This window comes from Vidua chalybeata, chromosome 13, assembly GCF_026979565.1.
Source record: "Vidua chalybeata isolate OUT-0048 chromosome 13, bVidCha1 merged haplotype, whole genome shotgun sequence".
Classification (NCBI taxonomy): Eukaryota; Metazoa; Chordata; class Aves; order Passeriformes; family Viduidae; genus Vidua; species Vidua chalybeata.
This window is the reverse complement of record NC_071542.1, coordinates 2,422,474-2,444,834: the sequence shown is the minus strand read 5'-3', so window position 1 is coordinate 2,444,834 and position 22,361 is coordinate 2,422,474. Positions and strand designations below refer to the sequence as shown.

General features: G+C 52.9%; 1 protein-coding gene across 9 annotated transcripts in view; it reads left to right on the top strand.

The window, feature by feature from the left end:
- Window positions 1-16,167, top strand: part of NEO1 (neogenin 1) — a 164,371-nt gene extending 148,204 nt beyond the window's left edge. For 3 of the 9 annotated variants that reach the window (XM_053955282.1, XM_053955280.1, XM_053955278.1), the window contains exons 20-29: window positions 404-598; window positions 1,307-1,339; window positions 4,888-4,956; window positions 5,584-5,731; window positions 7,122-7,360; window positions 7,865-7,957; window positions 9,759-9,917; window positions 11,212-11,448; window positions 11,905-12,041; window positions 13,589-16,167. In XM_053955282.1, the coding sequence (XP_053811257.1) occupies window positions 404-598; window positions 1,307-1,339; window positions 4,888-4,956; window positions 5,584-5,731; window positions 7,122-7,360; window positions 7,865-7,957; window positions 9,759-9,917; window positions 11,212-11,448; window positions 11,905-12,041; window positions 13,589-13,672 (1,394 nt within the window). In that variant the 3' untranslated portion in view covers window positions 13,673-16,167. The remainder of the gene's footprint in view (window positions 1-403; window positions 599-1,306; window positions 1,340-4,887; window positions 4,957-5,583; window positions 5,732-7,121; window positions 7,361-7,864; window positions 7,958-9,758; window positions 9,918-11,211; window positions 11,449-11,904; window positions 12,042-13,588) is intronic. The other 6 variants (XM_053955283.1, XM_053955279.1, XM_053955285.1 and 3 more) reach the window with 4 other exon arrangements.
- The last annotated feature ends 6,194 nt before the right edge of the window (window positions 16,168-22,361 follow it).

Below are 22,361 nucleotides of genomic sequence, written 5' to 3'. Positions count from 1 at the left end.
TGCAATAATTATAAAAAGTTGTTTCACTGTGCATGAGAATGTTTTGTTGGTTTAATGTAATTTAAATAATATAATATAAATTCTGTGAGGATGTTTTGATAATGGCAGCTTTATTTTATTGGTCTATAAACAGGTAAAGAGATGGAAATAGCAATCTGTCCACGTTGAGGGAATGGCGATCAGAAATAACCTGGATATTTTAAATGGCTTTTTTCTCTTACCATCCACTTTGAACAGTTCAGAGGGAAGATGGGAGGGCAGGCTGATACTTGAGGATGGTTTTAGTGTTTGCCAAAGCCAGAGCACCCTTGGGAAGGTGCTGGTGGCTTCCCTGGCAAACAGCCAATTTCCCATGGGCTGCTGTCCCCTGTCCCCTGACTGGAACTGTCCCTTCCCTGCCCAGGGTACATCATCTACTACAGCACGGACGTCAACGCCGAGATCCACGACTGGGTCATCGAGCCCGTGGTGGGCAACAGGCTCACGCACCAGATCCAGGAGCTCACCCTGGACACCCCCTACTTCTTCAAGATCCAGGCCCGCAACTCCAAGGGCATGGGGCCCATGTCCGAGGCTGTGCAGTTCCGCACCCCCAAAGGTACCCAGAGCCCCGGGCTCTGCTCCTGGGAGAGGCAGCACTGGGGCTCTGCAGGGACGTCTGGGCTTGCATGGAGTGGGTCCCTGTGGCTGCAGCTCAGCCCTGTGCATGCAGTGAGTCCCTGTGGCTGCAGCTCAGCCCTGTGCATGCAGTGAGTCCCTGTGGCTGCAGCTCAGCCCTGTGCATGCAGTGAGTCCCTGTGGCTGCAGCTCAGCCCTGTGGATGCAGTGGGTCCCCATGGCTGCAGCTCAGCCCTGGGGTTCACTGGCTGTTCCACAGAGCCGGGGCCTTTGGGCTGTTGTGTTGTTGCAGACCCGGGGTGGCTGCAGTGGCAGCCCAGGTCCTGTGTGTCACATCTGGGAATGGGGATGGGATGGTGCCCTGGGAACTCGTGGGATGCAACAGGCCCCTAATTCAGGAACTGATGATGATGGGCAAGTAGTAAAGAGTAAAATATGAGAGAGCTTGTAGTTTATTGTAATAGAAACCTATCACAGAATTGGGTTGGGAGGGACCTTACAGCCCATCCACCAGCCCAGGTTGCTCCAAGCCCTGTCCAAGCTTGCCTTGGACACTTCTCCACGTGAGTTTTAGTGCTGAGAATCAAGAGCTGTACCCTGTACTGTGGGAAACTTGAAATTCTGTCTCACTCCTTCAATCCTTGTGATGTGTCTCTTGTTTTTTCCTCCCTGTGCTTGCCCCACTAAGCTGAGTCCTCAGATAAAATGCCCAATGACCAAGGTAAATGAACAGCCACATTTCTCCTCTGTCCATGCCTCACTGTTCTGCTTTGCTGTTCATGTGCTGTGACATTTTCTAAGTGGAACAGGATCCTGCTGCTCCCACGGGGGACAGTTCCTGCTGCGCTGACAGGGGCAGAGCTGAAAGTCCTGGCCATGGGTGGGAGGAATGTGAAGGGATCTCTGTAGAGATGTCCCAGAAGGGCCATGGGGGTTGTCCCAGTGCTGAATGCTGCTGGGGGAATGGCTTTGGAGCCAGTGCTGCCCCATCCAGCCCTGCCCACAGACGAGGGGGTGGAAGATCAAAGGGATTCTGGTTAGCACGAGTGCTGCTTGTGAGGATTCATTCCATAATAAAGGCAGGGAAGCCCTGGAAAGCTGTGTGCAGGAGAGATTCTGCCTGTCAGCTCATTTGGAGCCCAGACTCTCCTGAGGAGCCCAGCACTGGCTCCTAAAAGCCTTAAGGTTTTAAAATGTTTGCTTGAAAAATGGGAGCTCTGAGCTTCCCACGTCGAATTAGAAGGTGGATGTCCCAGGGCACTTCTTGCTTTCTTCCAAATAACCTACAAGCCCCGTAAAAAGGGGAGAATTAGTCTGAAGGGATGAGTTAAAAAGGCCATTGGCGAACAGCTTAGACATGCAATTAAAGAGGTCCTAAAGGGGCTCTGAGGGAGCTGCTCCTCACTTGGCTCCTCAGCTTGGTACTTGCAGTAATTTATGAAATGTGCTTTTACTCTGCACCAGGTAATGCTGGCAGCAGGGGCAGTCAGGGGGTAAATTGATCCCCATCCCTGTGTCCTGGAGGGGGAGCTGGGGTTTGGGCTGTCTGGGGAGCAGATGCTCCAATGTCACTGTCCTGCTCACCTGCAGCAGGAGGGAACTGGGGAAGGTGGCAGGGTTTAGGTGAAAGTTGCTGTTTTCTGCTTCTCCCTGTTCCAGCCCCATTTCAGCCAGTGTTACATCCTAAAGTAACATGTTCTCCTAGCCATGACCAATTTTTATCACACCCTAGTATTTATAAATCATCAAAGCCAAGAGTTTGGTTTGAGAATTCCTATAAGGACACTGGGAGAGCTGAAATCGTGGCAGTAGCTGCAGTGTGGGAAAGGGGAAGGCAGAGGAGGTGCAGGAGAGGAGCTGAGCAGCTGCCCTGAGACAGCAGCACTGAACTGCCAGGTTGGGACCTGCAGGAAAGAGCCAGCAAGTTACACAGGCTGGCAGCAAAACCAAAGGGATGGGTTCTCTGCCCTGAATGGTTCTGTCCTTTTCTCTGTCTGCTTTAATGTTTCCCTCTGAACTCAGCACACAATTCTTTTCCCACACCCTTCTGGAGCACAGAACTTGGTCAGAACTCAGGGCCTGTTGCTCTCAGGTTCAGGTGCTTGCACTGGCCTCATCCTAAAGCAAAGATTAAGGTCTCTGATGGAGTAAACCCATCCTGAAGTCACCCACAGTTAAAATGTCCTGTCTGGATATATTGTAACATGGAGGTTCACAGGCTGAATAAAAACAATTCCAGCAAATGCTCTCTTAAACTGTTCCTTAAAACAGGTCACACTGTGTAAGAGATGGGGCTCCCTGGAATGCTTTTAAAGGTTTAAACTGTTGATCTGTGGGTTTAGGAATTGCATCCTCAGAAGCACCTTGGTTGGGTACCTAAATTTCATCCTCAATTCGTCAGGGAGGACATGGGTTCCACGAGGATCACTGTGCATTGTCTCTCTCTCTTAGCTCTGATTTGATGTCCCTTGCTGACCTCAGGGCAGTTATTCCCTTCTCTTTCATGGTGTTATTCAGGACACTGAGCTGCACTTGGCCAAGCACAGGTCCTTGCAGAGCTCACTGGAAGCATTCCTCATGAATAATTCTCATTCTTCTCAGTTAATTTGTTGTTAATCTTGTTAATAGGCTCCACATGGTTTTTTTATGGTGCTATTTTAACAAAGCACTGCACAGCACTCTGTCAGATGTTTCCTGGAAGTCTAAATGCAGTATATTTTATATAGCTCTCATTATATATCTGCATAGTTACTGTTACCAGCCACGTTCATAGGCTGACATTCAGCTTCTTGAAAAGACTTGTTTTCCATAAACCAGAAAGATGGATGTGAAGTGTGTGCCATCTCCTCTCCATCCACTTTTCCATCATCTCACCTGCCTTAGGGCTCCAGCTGCTACACTGGAAGTGCTCAGGGTGTCTGACTGCCCTCCCAAAATATGTTGGTTCTTCATGTCCCCCCTCTCCCTCAGCTTCTCTGTCTGGAGCAGCTCCTCAGCACCAGGCTCAGGGATTCTGAGGGGTTCCCACCTTTCCAGGGCAGGTTAACAAATTTACACATTATTTATTCCACATATGCTGTTTATTGCACAAGATGCTGTTCCAGCCTGTCTCTGCTGCTGCAGGATTTTTGGTCCCCAACAAGGGAACCCTGGTGCTGTGTCTGCTCCATCCTGGCAGGTCCCTGGGTCCTTCCCATGTCCCATTGTACTGCAGAGCTTCCTTTCCATCACTGCAGGCTCCAGCTCCCTCTGCACACACAGAACTTTCTCCTTATTCCCCTCCCCAGCTTTGGCCACTGCCCCTGCTCCTGTCTGGTTTTGCCATTTGTCTTTATTTCAGGGACCAGTTCACAGGCTCTCACTTGAGGTTCAGTTTCCATTTGTTACACATCCTTTAACACTTCATACTTCTTGATTAAAGGGGATTTTTAACAGAAAAAATCCTTCTCCTTACTGTTCTCCTCCACACTGCTTCAGCTTTTGTTTTGGTGGGGTTTTTTTTTTGTTTTGTTTTGTTTTGGGTTTTTTTTTTGTTTTGTTTTGTTTTTTGTAGAAGAGTGTGAAAATGTGTAAAATACTCTGGATTCCTGTAACCAGAGGAATATTGCTCTTTGCACCATTGCTGAATGCTCCTTCTACTCCAGTGTTTTTGTCATTAACATTATTTTTCATTAGTGCATTTTGATGAAAACACAGACTGGAAGGACCAGGTTTGGATGTAACTAATTTATTGTTCCCTTGGGTTTCATCAAAACCACTTTTGTGGTGCTTTGTTGTCATCTGTGGTGTGCAGGGGAGAACAGGGAGGAGCTGAAAGCAAATTTTTATGGCTAGGCAGGGCCTTAATATTGCATTTACTATGCTTGGGATCTTCCACTCATTTCCAGTCTCCCTCATCTGCTGGAATTGGGTGTTAGGAAAAGACACCAGGATAATTCCTGTTTCAGGGTGATGAACTCTCAGTACAAGTGTGTCAAAACCATGTGCTTCAACATGTACCTGTGCCTTACTGCAAATGGGCTTGTTTTTCAAGTGAAATTGGGAGAGACTTAATTAGAAAATAATAACTGGGAAACCATTAAAGAGCTCTTTTGGAGAAGTGGCTCTTTCCTTGGAGAAGCAGGTGCTGTGCAAAGCTGAATTTTGTTGTAGGGACAGAAAAAGGAGGGGGGAAAGCTGCTCCTGGGGGGCATGAGGAGGTTCTAAAGGACTCAGAGATGCTGAGCTGTGTCTGTGTGTGTAAAATTCCTGTGTGTCCAACCTTTGCAGCCTCGGGATCTGCTGGGAAGGGGAGCCGCCCCATGGACTTGGGCCCAGACTACAAACCCCCGCTGGGAGGTGAGTGTGGGGCAGAGCTTCTCCATGGCCACACTTTGCTGCCACTTTGGGGTCACCCAGGTCATTCCAGCAGCAGCTCCAGAGGTGTTCCTGCTGCTGCTGAGCTCCCGTGGCATTTCCATAACCAGAGCAGTGTGACAGTGGGAAATCAATTCTGTAGGAACAGATGAGGAAGGAAAGGCCTCCTCTGTTCCTTCTCCTGCTCAGTGCTGTGTGTTGGGATTTCCTGTGCTCAGGGAATGCTCCCTGGTGTTGGATAAAGGGTTTCCTTTGGAGCCAAGTGACCCCTGGAGGCTCCTGATCCAATTCCAGTGGCTCCAAGGGGAGTCTGTGGTGCTGCAGGTTTATCAGGATCCCAGACTGACTCTGCTTAGAGTGGGGAGGTTTTTGTGATAACTGAGTAGGCTGCACTTAAATTTTTATAGACTCAGTAGGAAATAGATCTATAAATCAACTTCCATATGCACAATTGTACAGAAACAGCTGGCAAATGCCAGAGAAACAAACATTTCTCAGGAGATCCATCCCCTCCTGCTGATCTGCAGGATTCCAGGTGTCTTTGGTGGGCACTGCTTGCTTTTCCTGTGTAAATAAATGAGCCTTTTCTCCCCTCCCCAACCCTCCCAGGCAGTAACAGTCCCCATGGCAGCCCCACGTCCCCCCTGGACAGCAACATGCTGCTGGTGATCATCGTGTCCGTGGGTGTCATCACCATCATCATCGTCGTCATCGTCGCCGTCTTCTGCACGCGCCGCACCACGTCCCACCAGAAAAAGTAACGGGGCTGGGGGCTGGGCCCTGCCTGCCTTACTGAATCCTGCTGTTTAATTCTTCATTTGGAGTTTATTCCTTCTAAGTCCTGCAGCCTGTAGGTGCTGCTGCTGCTCTGCTTTTCCTGTCAGTGTCCCAGAGTTCCAAACCATCACACACGAATCAGGGCAGTGGAGCCAGTCCATGTGTTGGGAGCTGGGGGAGCTCAAGAGCTCAGGCAGCTCCTCACTCTTGCATGGGTGGGCTCAGTGCATTGGCATGATCCAGTTTTTAGTAGGATCACTGGAGGGGAATCTGAATGTGGTGCTGGATTCCTCAGAAAACTGCTCCAAAGTCCTGCTGTTTGTATCTGAATGCTTCCCTCAGAGCATCTGCATTAATGCTGCAGCAGTGATGCTCCTGCAGGCTCTCTCTGCGTGTTCTTTGAAAGACCAGAGCTGTATTTGGAGTTTGAAAAGTTGCTGTTATGCAAAACAGATTTTTAAGTGATGAAAAGCCAGGCTTGGATAATCTGCAGCAGGAGCACCCTGTGGAACTGCAGGAGAGGGAGCAGGGATGGAGGAGCAGGCCCTGGCACACCTGGCAGCTGGGGCTGTGCTTGGGAGGGGCAGCAGGGATGGGCCAGTGCCAGGAGATGCGTTTATTTTCAAAGCAGAAATAACCCTGTGAAATCGCAATTTCTGAGTGTCCTCAGCCAGGGAATAACCTGATCCCTGTCACTCATCAGCTCTAGTGGGAGCAGGATTTGGGAGTCGCCCCTGCCAGAGGCTCTGTCGGTGACATTTACCAATGTCTGAGCCATTCCCAGGAACTCTGCTCCCAAAGGGACCCCTCCTCCAGCTTTGTCATGGCCCAAAGTGAGGAGTCAGCGTGGCAGGAGTGCTGAAACCTACATTTTGCTTTCACAAAATGCTGCCATCCCAAATCTCTGCCTCCCTGTGGTTTGCTGCTGCTGCTCAGCAGGATGGGAACCTCCCCAGGGGGATGTGTCCAGCCTGAGCAGGGCTGGAAGGAAGGTTCCTGTCACTAATCCTGTGTTCCCATCCTCTTGGGAGAACTGGCTGGCTGCACCACCTTCTCCAGCTGCTGCTGGAGCTTGATGAGCCCAGGACATGGGCACAGCAGTGGAATATTCTCTCAATGAGCAGAATTTCTGCAAACCTCATTCTTGTTAACGAATTCTGGGCTGCAGAGCCGGGGCTGCACATGGGTACCATCAGGGACAAATTCCCTGGAGCTCAGGATGTGCTTTGAGGTGTCAGTGGGGCTTGTGTGCAAAATTCAAACTGGGAAACTTGTGCCCAGCTGGATGCAAGACCTGAGGGAAATGCCAGGGGAAAAAAAAAGTTTCCTTTTCCAACAGTGAAGAACATCTCCTTTGCTCTCCTTCCCAGGAAACGAGCTGCCTGCAAATCCGTGAACGGCTCCCACAAGTACAAGGGCAACTCCAAAGATGTCAAACCTCCAGACCTTTGGATCCATCATGAGAGGCTGGAGCTCAAACCCATTGATAAATCCCCAGATCCAAATCCCATCATGACAGACACCCCGATCCCTCGCAACTCCCAGGACATCACCCCGGTGGACAATTCCATGGACAGCAATATCCATCAGAGGCGGAATTCCTACAGAGGTGGGAGGTCATGAGGAGGGAAATACATTTACTGTGGCTGGTGGCATCACTTTATTGAGAGATGATGCAGTTACTCTTCTCTGTTCTTATTTTCCAAGTAGTGAATTGGCTTAGTGCCTGGTTTCTAAGACTCTGAAAAGGTTGGATCACGTGTTTTAGTGAGGAAATGGAGCATCCAAGAGTTAGATCATTACTTTCTCTTGGTAAATACTGATTAGTAATGGGAAGATCATTTCACTTCATATTAAGCCACTGGAGTTGTTTCTGACCTTTCAGCCCAGAGCTGAATCACTGCCAGAAGTTTGCACTGAGGCCTGGAGAGTTTCTCCAGTTCCCAAAAATCCTCACCATCTTTTTCCCACCTTCCAGCAAGGGGGGAAGGGGCTGTTTTTGTCACTGGCAGCTCCAAGAGCTGCCTGGGAGCAGGAGCCAGAGGGAGGATGTGGGAATGCTGCCGTGGTTCAGGACCTGGAGCAGAGCAGTAACGTGGCTGTTTCCCCTCAGGACACGAGTCAGAGGACAGCATGTCCACGCTGGCAGGAAGGAGGGGCATGAGGCCCAAGATGATGATGCCTTTTGATTCTCAGCCACCTCAGCGTAAGTGAACACCCCCATTCCTGCTGGAGCCACTCCCTGCTCCCAGGAAATCCCTTCCTGGGCAGCAGGAGCAGCTCAGAGGAGGCTCCTGAGCCCCTCCTGGTGCAGGCAGAGTGAGGCCATGTTAGAAGGGACTGGGAGTACTGGGGTGAGGGCAGGAGCATGTCCAGATCTGTCTGTCCTAGTCTGGGGCTCTCCAGGGACAGCCTGTGGGCCTGACAGCTTCTTGTAGCCATTCCCTTGGATCTCTGCCAGTGTCCAGCTGCTCCACAGAGCTGCAGAGAGCTGGAATCTCTGTCAGGTTCCTCACTCTTGCTTTTCCCCTCCCAGCCCAAGCAGTCACCATCCCCTTTATCTTTGCGGTTGCTGCTCTCAGAGCCTTCTCTGACTTCCCTCTGAGCTCCTTGAGACATCTTTGCCCTGGGATCCTTCTCTGATACCAAAATTACCATTATTATGAAATAATTTTGGAATTAAACAATATATCTAGAGTTTTCAAATGACTCCAAGATGAAAAGGGACTTGGCTGAACCTCTGAACAGCCAGACTGAAACCCTGTGTAAGAACACAGTGAGAAGCTCAGGAGTTACTGTGCAGGGGCAGAACTGGGAGGTAAAATCACACCAAGCTCACCCAGGCTGAACTTTAGACTTCCCTGAGCTCTGGGATCATGTTCCACCTGTAGCCAGGTGACTGCTGCCACAGCCCTCCATTTTATGGAATTATTTCAGCGTAGTTCATTACATTTCCACTTCCTTTTTACTTTAATTAAAAACTGATCTGAGGACTTGGTGTTCTTGATCTCTACCTACTTTTTCAAGTGTCCTGATGACCTGATTGTTCAGTTTGTGACTCTTCTTGTTCTACGACCTTTTTCCAAGAGTAGCACATGGTTTCTTGGTTTTACACTAACTAGTGTGATCTCCTTGTTGTCTCCCAGCTCTCCATGTTGAGGAGGGAGCAGAGGATGCAGTTTGACACTAAATTCCTTGGAGCTGGTCTGTGTCACATGTGGGTGCCTATCCCATGCCAGGCTCTGTACCAGCTCCTGCCTTGCCTGGGGGCACAGACCAGGCCCAGGCCCTGCTGGAGCCTGGCTTTGAGACTTGGACTCTCCATCCTGTTTGTGAAAGCTCCAAGGCCCTCCAGCTTAGGCTCTGGTTTGAGGGAATGGAACATCCACTGTGGGGTCTCCCCTGGCAGGAGCTCCACGGGGAGCTCACCCTGGCACGTGAGGCCCTTTCTCAGTGAGCCCCACCAGGACTGTTCCATGTGTCCAGCTCTGGGCCTGCACAACCTTCCATGGCTTTCTGCCACCCACTGGAGTGTTCAGATGGAGTTATTAATTAGCTCCTAAATACTGAATTTTGGTAATTCACAGTGCCATTTAAGTCTCATTTGCAGTAATGGTGTGTACCTGGTGACTTCCTTCTTTGCCTCCTCGAGTACAGAAATTCTGGAAGGATACTGGGAAGCAAAGGGCTGTTTGCTGTTTAACACACCTCATTTCTTCTTTATCAATACTATATGTGGATAACAGATCTGTACGCTCTTTATTCTTCTTCTGAACTTTTCCTTGGAATCAAGCAGTGCATTAAGAGCTGGTGGCAGCTTTTGGAGCTGTAACTGGGTGATTTTTTTGTCCTAAGCATGTTTGAGGTGTGATAACCCAGGGGTTGAAGCTGGGTTGTAAATCAGCCAAGGGTCTGGCTCCCTGCTGGCAAAGGGAGCAGGGAGGGGAGTCCCCAGCCTGTCCTGTGTGTGTGTGTTAAGTGTTTCTCTGTCTTGTGTTCATCCACAGCTGTGATTAGTGCTCATCCCATCCATTCCCTCGACCCCCCTCACCACCATTTCCACTCCGGCAGCCTCGCCTCTCCAACCCGCAGCTTCCTGCAGCACCAGCTCAGCCCGTGGCCCCTGGGCTCTGCCATGTCCCATTCGGACAGGGCCGACTCCACAGGTGAGAGACCAACCCTCAGGGAGGTGCTGCTTCGTGCAACAGCCAGGGAAACACCTGGCAATCGGAGCCTGAAGCTGGCTCAGTCTCCTCTCTGGGTTCCATCAGGATGGGCTGGGCTTTCCTGGGTAGGTCTGATGTTGATCCTTGACATCCGTGGTGGTATCCTTGGAAAAAGGAGTTTCATGTTTTATTCACAGCTCCAAACAGGGGTTCCTCCTGCTAAAGCCTCTGGCCTTGGAGTCTGAAACATCAGATTAACTCTGAGCTGCTTCATGGGGTAACTTTTCCCCTACTTAATACAATTTGAAACAAGCAGGGAGGAAAATCCAGGCTTGGCTACCAAGAATGGGGGCACACAGAGAATGGGGTTGATTTCCATGCAGCACTTTCAGGCTTGATCAGAATCATGTGCAGTAGTTTTAGAGAGCACTACAGTCTCCAGTGCTCTGAAAAATCCCAAAGCAATGGTGTTGCTAAACGTGCACATGGGTAACATATTGGGATGAAGTGAACTCTGAGCTTCTCTACTTTAAGGTCAACATTTGACGGTACCACAGCCAAAGTTGTTGTTTCCTTATGAAAACAGTTCCTGAGGCTGCAAGGTCCATTCCAGCCCAAACCATTCCATGAGTCTCAGTAAATGGATTTCAAGTGTGGCTCCTCTGTGACCACCCTAGTGCTGTGAAGAGTTCCTAGTTTAAAATGCCAATACTTTGGTACTGGGGTACAAGGAGGCCACAGATTTGTGTTCTGTGCTGTTTTGTCTGAGGATTGGAACATGCAGCTGTTTCAGTGCCAAAGTGTGAGACGTGGAGTCACTCAGCTCTCAGCCCATTTAGCTTCCATTCAGCCGATGGTCACCTCGGAGCGTGCCAGGGCGTCATTCCCCGCACAGCCAGCCCCTGGGAGGAGAAGCTGCATTCAGGGATGAGCCCTGCTGTTGGTGTGTGTGTGTGTTAGTCAGGGATGAGCCCTGCTGTTGGTGTGTGTGTGTGTGTGTGTTAGTCAGGGATGAGCCCTGCTGTTGGTGTGTGTGTGTGTTAGTCAGGGATGAGCCCTGCTGTTGGTGTGTGTGTTGCAGTCAGGGATGAGCCCTGTTGGGGTGTCTGTTGCAGTCAGGGATGAGCCCTGTTGTTGGGGTGTGTGTTGCAGTCAGGATGAGCCCTGCTGTTGGTGTGTGTGTTGCAGTCAGGATGAGCCCTGCTGTTGGTGTGTGTGTTGCAGTCAGGATGAGCCCTGCTGTTGGTGTGTGTGTTGCAGTCAGGGATGAGCCCTGTTGGGGTGTGTGTTGCAGAGTCGGTCCGGAACACGCCCAGCACGGACACGATGCCGGCGGCCTCGGCCGTGCCCAGCGCGGAGCTGCCGGAGCCCGAGGGGCCGTTCCTGCCCGCGGAGGAGGAGCCCCAGGGCCCCCCCACGGCCCACGTGCGCCCCTCGCACCCCCTCAAGAGCTTCGCCGTGCCCGCCGTGCCCCCCGCCGGGGGCCCCTTCGACCCTGCCCTGCCCAGCACCCCCCTGCTGACACAGCAAGGTGAGGGAGCCACGGGCAGAAAACGGGGATTTGGGGAACAAAGGGAGGGCAGGGTTGGGCATCAAAGGAAATATGGCAGAGGCTGGCTTGAGTTCTCTTGGTGTCATTTTCTGTACGTAGATAAGACAAGTAAAATCCAATACTCCATAACTGAAGCATTCCTTTTCTCCTGATAGAATCCTTTTCCTTCATGGGATCATCCCAGACTGCTTTGGGTTGAAAGGGAGCTTTAAAGCCCATCCAGTCCCAGCCCCTGCCATGGGCAGGGACACCTTCCACTAGCCCAGGCTGCTCCAAACTCTGTCCAGGCTGACCTTAGGCACTGCCAGGGATTCAGGGGCACCCTGTGCCAGGGCCTCCCCACCCTCACAGCCAGGAATTCCTTCCCAGTATCCCATCCATCCCTGGCAGCAGACGCGGTGAGCCGGGCCTGACCATGTTCCAAACTCTTTGCAGCCCCTGGGCACCCCATGCACGCAGTGAAGACGGCGTCCATCGGCACCTTGGGCAGGACTCGGCCGCCCATGCCCGTGGTGGTGCCCAGTGCCCCCGAGGTGCAGGAGACCACGCGGATGCTGGAGGACTCAGAGAGCGTAGGTACCCCCTGCCCGGGCTGGCAGGGCTCACCCCTGGGGCTCTGTGGGCATCCTGCACTGGCACCTTCCCAGGCACAGGGCAGCGAGGCTCAGCCCTCCCACAGCCCCGCTGCCCGGGAATCCGCGGGGAAAATGGGGGGGGAGACACCTTCTGCAGGGAGGGTCCTGCTGAGTCCTGCAGCTGCAGCTTCCTCAGCTCTGCAGGGCATTCCCAGTGCCATTGTCATTCCCCAGCCCTGCAGGGCATTTCCAGTGCCATTCCCCAGCTCTGCAGGGCATTCCCAGTGCCATTCCCAGAGCATTCCCAGTGCCATTGCACATGGAACATTTGACATTAATGGCAGTGTGTTCCAAGCCATCATCCCAAAAATGGTTGTAAATTATCACAGAAAAGTTTCCTGACTTTTGGGGAGGGTGCAGCCTTGTTGGGCTGCTTTGGAAGCAGCTTTTAAGGAATATTTTGGGTGTGAGGCACTGGGAGCTGTTTTCCTTTGAAATTGCAGGCCAAGGAGTTGCTCCTGTGGTCACTGTGTCACCTGTTAATATACAAATATTCACTGCTGCATCACTGCTACAGGAAATGCTCATTTGGAATTTACTTTTTTTTTCCCTCATTGTCCTTTTGTCACATGTTTTTACTCTCCTGATTTTATTTCTCTATGTGCTGGTCTGGAAACTTGATCTTAGTGCCCTTTTGTGCTTCTGTCACTCCTGCTTTATTCATTTTGTTTGGTCAGTACCAAACCATACTCCTCAACTAATTTGTAATATTTAAATAGAGCCATTAATACTTTTTTTTCATTCATGTATTAGTGCAAGGTAGAGTCAGCACAAAAAACCAGATTAAATTAAATTGCTGATTCAAGTATGATTCTTAAAATGTAAATTACAAGTTGAAATATGAGGTTCAGGGTTGGGTAGTGATTTGAATTAATTCTGGATTTTTAGGAGAACCTGTAGGAAGGGGTTTACTCCCAGCTGCTGCTCTTTATCCCAGTCAGGATGTGTCGGGCAGGGGACTGGGATGACTTTGCTGTACAAGGCAGAGGTTTGGTAAACTGCAAGTTCTTGGCTGTTGAAATGAAGGAGGAGGTTTGTGTGTGAGAACAGGCCAGGGCTGGAAACTGCTCAGACTGGAAAGGACTTGGTCAGGAGGGGTTTGGAGATGAGACAGGCCACGGTCTGTCCAAAGCAGTGACAGAAATGAGACAGCTGAGCCTAAAAATGTGTGGCTTTAGCAACTATCCTGATCCCAAACCAGCTTTGTTGAAGGATTCCTTTGACCTTTTTTCCTGTTAAGCTGGGAAGATCCTTCTCAACTTCCTGCTTTGGTTCAAAGGCAGGGATTGAGGCAGGAAAACAGGGCCTGATCAGTGGAGTTCTGAGCCACAACTGCACTTGGAAAAGAGGGATCTTTACGTTATTCATGGATAAATCCTCTTGTGCTCATCCTGAGCCGGGCTCAGCACCTGGCCCAGGGAGTGCCCGTTCCTGGCTTCCTGCTGGGCCCCAGCTCTGTGTGAGTGACCCTTTCCTGCCCGCAGAGCTACGAGCCGGACGAGCTGACCAAAGAAATGGCCCACCTGGAAGGACTCATGAAGGACCTCAATGCCATCACCACGGCGTGACCGCCCCGCCGCGACTCCGCAGCCGCCGCCAGCCTCGGACTCAGCCTTGGAAGACAAGGAGTTGTACAGAGGAAAAACTAAAGGAAAAAAAAAAAGAAAAAAAAAAATAAACAAACCGGAAAGAGGGACAGCACATGAGAGCAATGGAGGGAGGAGGAGAGGAACCAGCCCGAGGTGACCCCAGTGTCACCCCTTGTCCTGCAGGGAGCCACGCGGGGTTCCAGCAGCACCCAGCAGGACGGGCCACGCCAGCCAGGCTGGGATCCAGCAGGACAAAAGCAAAGCAAAGTGGACTCACCATTAGTTTTTTTTCTGGTCAGGTTTTGTCTCAGTGGTGTGATTGCCCTGCCTTTTCAGTGTTGGACATTGGCATTTATGTACAATTTTATTTGTGTTTTTATTTTATCTTTTTTTATAAAAAGGAAAAAAATATTGTAATAAAAAAAAAAAGGGAGAAACTGTTGTTTTCCACAGCCTAGGCTGAGGTTTGACTGCTTGTTCTATTGTGTATGAAAATTCATTGCCAGTGTGGGTTGTTCTGTTCTGTTTTTTATTCTGCGTATAATTACGTCCCCTTCTGGCAGTTAATCCATGGCCTTTTGGGATGCTGCACTGCTCTTTGTAAGCTTTTTTTATTATTTTTATATTATAATTATTAAAAGCCTGACTTTCTCCTCTCATCACTGTGAGATTCCCGGTCTGTTTGAATTGAGATGTAATTGGAGAGCCTTGTTTGTCGCTTTTTGTGCAGTTTCAATATTTTGAGTGGGGGGAGAAGTAGCTGGGGAAGGGGAGGGAATCCCGGGGAGGGTTCTGTTGTTTTCCTGTCTTTTTTCCAGTGACTGGGAAGACTGAAGAACAAGGAAACATCTTCAGCTGTACTGTGTGTCTGGTCACTGAGCGCAGGAAGAGTCTCCTTTAGGAATATTCAGAGAATTCCTCCTGGGAACTGGGGTTCTCCTGGCTAGGTGACCCTACAGGAAGCTTCTTTTGGCAGCTGTTTTGTTGTTGTTGTTGGTTTAAAGATGGATCAGGAGCCTTGGAAGTGCAGAGTGAGAGCTCAGCAAGGCTGCAGTGCTGGGGTTGAGCCCCCTGGGCTCAGAGAACTTGAGGATCTTCCCATTCCCAACAGCCCAGATCCAGCCTGGAGAGCACTGAGTGTCCACAGGGTCCTGCAGCAGTGGCCCTGTCCCAGGAATCCTGTCCTGAAAGACTCCTCGGACACAAAACAAGGCAAAAATGTATTTTTTTACACTTTGGAAACCATGTAAAAATAAACCCAGTATTGGTGACCCAGGTGCTGTTCACAGACCTGTCTGGAAAGGAAGGAGAGGGAACAGGGAGGGAAGAGGGGGTTTTCCTTCTCTCTTTGTGAGCTTGCCTGGCTCTGTCCTTCTCTGCATTAAAAAAAGGGCTGGAGTTCAGTAAAATGAGAAATAAAAAAAGAGAGAGAGAAACCCCAACCAGCTGCCAATGAACTCCTGTGCAGTTTCACTTCTAGGATAAAAGGAATCCCAAACTTCCTGATGGTTCAGGGGCTGGGATTTGGGAAGCTCAGGCCCCTCTGTGCCTCTGCCAGGAGATTTCCACTGAAATGGCAAAAAGAACTTTGCTTCCTTTGCTTCCCTTTATCCCCTGAAGTGGAGCTGAAGCTCCCAGGGCTGTTCCTGGGAGAAGGGAGAGCATGGATTGAGGGTGGGGTCGCTTCCTTTCTTTTCCTGGACTCTGTGTTGTCATTTCTGGGCCATTTCCTGCATTTATTTATTATTGAGGGAGGGGAGGGAATTAAATAAATTGTAGCACCATGGGCCACCGAATAATTAACGTTTGGACTTCTAAATCAGTACAATTCAGGGCAAAATAACCTACAGAACATGTATTTAAAGAATAAAATCCACGCCTGGCCTGAAAGGAGGGTGTGGATCTGTTCCTTTGCCTATTTTTTACCTATACCCAAAGAAAATGCCATCCTACACACACAGTATTCCCAGCTGGGGGCCTTTGTGAATATTCCTTATGTAGAACACCATGAATGTTAATATTGTCATTGAATTTGGGGAGGGGGAATATTTTTAATGATAAAACAACTGTTCAAAGTTGGTTTTTTAAGGTTAAACTGAAAAAAAAAAAAAAAAAAAACATTTATTCAATTCAGTGTACAATCTGTATTGCACTTTTTCACATTTTAATGCTACGTTTTCTTACATATCCTGTGATTTTAACTTTGGAACATTGTGTATCCTTGTAGTGTCATAGTCCAGCTGTGCAGTGACAGCTTCCCTCAGACATTTGGGGAAAAGGAACAAACCAAACCTGTACATTGTTTTATGATTCTCATGTAGAAGAATTTCAAGGACTGCTGTAGATGTCGACCTTTCTGTACAATTTTTTTTGCTTTTCTGTAGTATTTGCTGTATCCTTTATGGCCTTTTTTAATAACTTCATGTTTATTATTTTGTATTGGACATCCAATACACTTTTTTTAATCCAATCAACTCCTGTCCTGCTTGGAGAGTTTGTTTAATTATTCGTAGTGGGTTCAGTAACCATGTTTGGGGTTTTACTTGCCCTTTTTTTCCTTGCCGTGGGTTGTGTTCTCCAAAGAAAAAAGAACAGAACTGTTCTCCCTCCCTCAGGCTTTGTGCAAACACTGAACTTGGAGCATTTTCCTGTCTCCCTATTTCAAAGCTCCACAGTAAAAATATCACCTTTTAATTAGCAAGCAGAGAAGGAAGGGGTTCAAATCAGGGCAAGTACAAATAATAGCCTTAATAAACTGGGAAATAATTGAAAAATAATACCATAACCACGGGATAGTGCACTTGCTGATTCTGGATTGTGAAGTGCAGGAATTGATCTCCTTGTTGCCACCCCCATGCTGGTGTAAATCAGCCCAGGGCCAGCGGGCACTGCCTGGGTCACAGCCCTGTCCCTCAGATCCTTCTGGTCACTCCTGCATCCCAGCTGGGTAGGGAGCCTGGAGTTCTGGAGGGATGGCCAGGGGTGGCTCAGCCGTGTCAGAGCTGCTGGGGGCCAGGGGAGAAGCCTGGGGAGCTTTTGCTGTGTCCAGGGCAGAGCAGATGAACCCTGCCCGAATCACCGACCTGCAGCTCCGGGCCTGGGGGCACTGTCAGGGGCAGGAGCTGAGCTCTCCCAGCCCGAACGGTCTGGGATTCACACGGGATCACTGAGCTGGGAAAAGAGCTGCCAGACCACCGAGTCCAAGCTGTGCCCAAAGCCCACCTTGTCACCAGCCCAGAGCACTGAGTGCCATGTCCAGGAATTCCTTGGACATCTCCAGGGATGGGGACTCCAAACATCCCTGGGCGACCCCTTCCAATGCCTGACAACCCTTTCCATGAAGAAATTCCTCCTGATGTCCAACCTGAGCCTCCCCTGGCACAGCCTGAGGACGTCTCCTCTCACCCTGTTCCCTGGAGCAGAGCCCGAACCCCTCCCCGGCTGTCCCCTCCTGTCAGGAGCTGTGCAGAGCCACAAGGTCCCCCCGGAGCCTCCTTTTCTCCAGCTGAGCCCCTTTCCAGCCCCGTGCTCCAGTTCCCTGGGGACTCTTGGCTGTGTCGCTGTGCCCGGGGCCGTGCCAGGGCCGGGCCGTGCCAGGAGCAGCCCTGCAGGGCCGGGTGACACCGCAGCCCGGGGACAGCAGATGGCAGCGCTGCCTCGCTGCTGAGCAGCCGCAGAGCTCGCACGGCCAGAACAGAGCTCCTGGAAGGGACGAGGGACCCCCATGGATGCTGCTGCTTCCGAGGGGCAGCTCAGGGAGCAGATCACGCTGGAAATCCCAGATTTTCCAAGGGAGTTTTGGCTTCCGACCCACAACCAAGGGATGCCTCAAACCCCTGCAATAAATTGGGTGACACTTGCAGGCTTTTGCCCAGTGAGAGCAGCCACCCATCTCCTCCTGAATGAGACTGAGTTTGATCCTAAACCCTCTTCAGAGCTCAGTAAAAGCATTTCTGCAGCAGCTCAGGGTGATACAACTCAACAGCTTTTACCAAAACCACTGAACCAGTGCAGCTTTTCTTAGGGACCCATAATGGTTTGGATGGAAGGGACCTTAAAGCCCAATTCCAATCCCACCCCTGCCATGGGCAGGGACACCTTCCATTAGCTCAGGGTGCTCCAGGGCCCAGTGTCCAGCCTGGCCTTGGACACTTCCAGGGATCCAGGGGCAGCCACAGCTGTGCCAGGGCCTCGCCACCCTCACAGGGAAGAATTTCTCCCCAATATCCCATCTGTCCCTGCCCTCTGGCAGTGGGAAGCCATTCCTTGTGTCCTGTCCCTCCATCCCTTGTCCCAAGTCCCTCTCCAGCTCTCCTGGAGCCCCTTTAGGCATTGGCAGGTCTCCCTGGAGCCTTCTCTTGTCCACGTGAGCACCCCCAGCTCTCCCAGCTTGTTTCTGTGAGATCAGGGGAGGCTTCCAGCAGGTTACACATCTGCCCCATGTGACTCTTGAAAGCCAAGCTTGGAGCTGCACTGTGGCTCTCCAGAGCCTTGCAGACACAATAAAATCCCTGCCCTGCACAGAGCAGCTGTGCCAGCTCTGCAGGGTGGTGGCAGCCTGGAAGTGCAGGGGACAGACATTCCAGGAAGCACACAGGACTGACAGGGCACGGCAAGTTTGGAAAGGGAGAGCCAACCCCTGGCAGCCACAGGAACGTGAGCATAAAGGTGGAAGAGTGGAGAACACCCCCAGCCCCAGCCTGCACACCTGCCTGGAGAAGGGACAGGGAAAGCCAGAATGCCACAGAGTTGCCAGGGACAAACAAATCCAGTGAGGGTTCAGCCCTCTGGGGCTCCCCCTTTGCTGTGGGGGAACGTTCTGAGCAGCACTTTCTCCTCCACGGGCAGGGCTGGAGGCAGCTGCACGAGGATAGCAACCTGATCTCTGTCCTTTAGTGACCCATAATCAACTTTTCCCAGCTATTTGCCAATTCCAGCTCCTGTTTCCCAGCCTGCTTCCAGCACACACTGCCTTTCCCTCTCCAGAGGTGCAGGAACCACGGCTCCCACAGGGCTGTAACTTTGGGCAAACACTGATTTTCCCTGGCAGTATCTTAGGAGGAAATCCTGCTCCCCAAGGAGGCTGTCTCGGGACATCCCAGCCCCAGGGAACTGCCCAGGTCCTCTGCCCAGAGCAGGCAGGGCACGGTGGCAGTGTCACCACAGCCCTTTTGTGTCACAACCAGTGTCACCAGTGCCAGCCGTGGGGACAGGAGGTGGTGCTGCTCCCGTAGCTGCAAATCCAGGCACGGCCAGCCCTGGACACAACACCCTGCACCCAGGGATGTTCTCCAGCTACTGCAGAGGCTGGGAGAGCTAAACAGGCCAAGCTGGAGATGTAGCACTGAAATCAGCCCTCGTTAACTTAACCCAAACCAGGACTCACCCTGGGGGCTGCAGGCAAGGCACGGCTGGGCTGCCACAGGCTCCTCTTCTGGAGCTTTGGCTGAGCCCCTTCTCCCTTCCGCCGTGTCAGTGGCTCCACCTCCTCTGAGCGCCTCTCGAGCTGCGGGGAGCGCTTCCCTCCTGGCTGCAGACCTGAGGGGAACAGGAGAGCCCCGCTCAGGGCTGGCAGGGCCCCAAAGGTGGAGCTGGAGCAGCTGCTGGGGGGCTCTGACCTGGCTCCAGCCCCCTCCCCGAGCCCTTTCACAGCGAGCAGAGGCAGCTGCTGACCCCCAGGTGCCACCCTGCAGGACACGGGCACTCCGGGCAGCGCCCGGGGGCTGCGGAACACGGCTCTGCGGTCAGACAGGGGGTGTTCCCCGCGGAAGCCCCGGATGGCCGCGTTCCCGACTGCGCATCCCGCCCTCCCGGATCCCGGCATCCTCGCGCGCCGGGAAAACACCGGAGCCCATCGCTCCCCGGGCGGCGTCTCCGCGGTGACAGCGCTCCCAGGGTGACAGCATCCCCTCCGTCCATCCCAGCCTGCCGGGATGCCGGGGCCGGGCGCTCCGCTCCCTCCTTTCCGCACGGGGCTTTCCCCGCTCCCCCCGCGGTGACAAACAGCCCCTGGCACTGCTGAGGCACCGCAGGGAGCAGCTGCCAGGGAAATCTTGCAAGGGGTCCCGGTGCCATCACAAAACTCTCCCAGCACTCCCAGCCTCGAGGGTCACCCTGGCGAGGATGTCCCTGTCCCAGGGAGCGCACCCTGCCCTCCCCAGCCTCCCTTTCCCCGTGTCCCTGCCTGGCTGCTCCTGCTTCCACGGATTTCTGCACCTTTTCCTGCAGGGGCACAGAGCCCTGCCAGCATCCCCACGGGCCGAGGCCAGGCTGAAGGAGCAGGGGCTTCCATGGCTGTGTTCCCTCCTGGATCCCTGGGTCCCCACAGCCATTCCTGCCCTCCCTTGCCCAGCTCTGGGCAGCAGCACAGATCAGTGGGGTCGTTTTCCCACTTGGATGAAAAGGGAGAAAAGCTGTGCTGGTGCAGGCAATGCTGGGAGGGTGGGGAAAGCAGAAGGGACAAGGCACCCCCAGACATGGGGCTGGGGGGTAAGAAATGCTGCCCAGTCCTGGCCCCAAACATATCAGAACAGAGGAGACCCTAAAAACAGGGCACACAGCCCAATCCCCAGATCCAGCACCTTCCAGAACCTTCCACTCCAACCAAGGCTCCCAGAGCACCTCCAGATAGAAGCAGGAGTGGCAAGGGGGACAGAGCCCAGGGACAGGGCTCAGCCTTTCCCCACAGCTGCCCGCAGCAGCCAGGAATTAGAAGGACCAGCAGCACCCCAAAAGGTGGGGTTCAGCTGGAAAGTCACCCCCAAAGCCCCCCACTCCTACCTAGGCAGGTACAGGAGAAGCTGCTGGTGCTGTTTGCTGCAAGGAACTGGACTGGGAGAAGCCAAACTGGAACCTGCTTGTGCCCCACACTCCCCAGGTGTTTCCCATCTCCATCCCAGGTGTCTCCCATCTCCTCCATGCCAGGTGTTTCCCATCTCCATCCCAGGTGTTTCCCATCTCCAGCCCCAGGCCAGGGCCCTCCCCAGCTCCAGGACATTTCCCTGAGTCCCAGCCCAGCTGCTCGAGGCTGGGGCTGTCTCTGCCCACCCAGCTGGGCCTGGAGAGTGGGCAGGGAGCAGTGGTGTGTTAGTGGATGGGAGCTGGAGTGGGGACAGCCCTTCCAGCCAAGGTTGCTCTGTGAGAACCACTGGATCGAATAAAACCCATCAAGCAAAGAACAGCATCACAATAAATTAGAAATGGATGCTGAGTCCCCACTGTGCTATGACTCACAGGCTCCCAGAGGATACTCCAGAGTGCCCGAGGCTGGTTTTGTACCACCTGAACCAAACCCTGTGATTTAGGAGACCACTTTACTGGAGACAGGGAAGAAAAAAAGATGTGGGTTGTGCCACGAGCATCTGCAGGTGTTCCTGCTCCGGCTGGATCTGTGGAGTGGTGCTTTCATGGCAGCGCTGATTAAAGCCACACCTTAAGCATCCTTGTAGAGCTGAGCGTGAGTGTCCTCGGTCCCACAGACTCCCCGGAGCACCGGGCATGAGACACGAGCTGTCCTGACGCTCCAATCTCTGTTACAAGAGGGTGTGAGGCAGCAGGGAGAGGTGAATAATCCCTCGGGGCTCGTTCCTGCCTGGCACTGCAGCCGTGGGCAGACGTGCTCGGGCAGCAATGTGCCCTCAGCCCCGTGCCCCTCCTTCCCAAGGCTCCTGTGCTCCAGGGAATCCACCAAGGCTGGCAGAGGAGCAGCATCCTTCCTCCCCAGAGGGAGAAGTCACCCAGCCCCAGGCCTTGCTGGGTTTGCTCCAGCAGCCCAGGGATGTGCTGCTCCCCAGCCCACGGAGCTCCCAGCGCCGGGGGCTGTTCCCGGGAGGCAGCGGCAGCTGGAGCCACCAGCCACGGCAGCGCTCGGCCCTGGGAGCCTCCCAGCCACGGCAGCATCCCCGCTGGGGCCGGGGTGGCCGTGCGGAGGGGCTGAAGGCACGGGCAGGCTCCTGGGGCCGGGGTGGCCGTGCGGAGGGGCTGAAGGCACGGGCAGGCTCCTGGCCGGAGCTGACCACATCCTGCGGCCGCAGCGGGGGACAGGAGGCTTGGGGATGCAGCTGGCCCCAGGGTGACCAGCGGCCCCGGGACGGGCTGGAGGGCACAGCCAGCACGTGGGCTCCTGCATGGCACCGCGTGAGCGCCGCTGCCAGCCCGCCCAACAAAGCGGCCGTGTGAAAACAGCGAGCGGGAGAAGAGCGGAAAGTGACCCTGAAGAGCTCTCTAATTTACAGCACAGCCGGGAGAGCGGCTCCCGGGGAGGGAAGGCGTTCACACACGTGGCACCGGGACAGGCTGTTAACGCCTTCCTGCCCGGCTCCGCTCCAGGCTCTCCCGGCCCCGTCCTGCAGCGCCCGTGCCAGGAGGGCAGAATGCCCGCAAAGGGCCTGGCATCTGCCGGGCTGCAGCTCCCGGTTTAACCCGCGAAGCTGCTGTGTCTGCCCACTGAGACAAAGGAGCATCTCCGTCTCCTGAGGGGCTCCAGCCGAGGTCTGTTCCGATCAGGAGCAGGGAGAGGAGCGGAGGGAGCAGCCGGTGCTTGGGCTCGGCTGGAGCTGCGCTGGAAGGGGCAGCAATCACCTCTCCTGCCCCTGCAAACGGCAGAGCCAAGTCACGGCTTTGTTCCCTTGATTTGCCTTAATGGCACCACCTTCAGCTCCATTAAAAT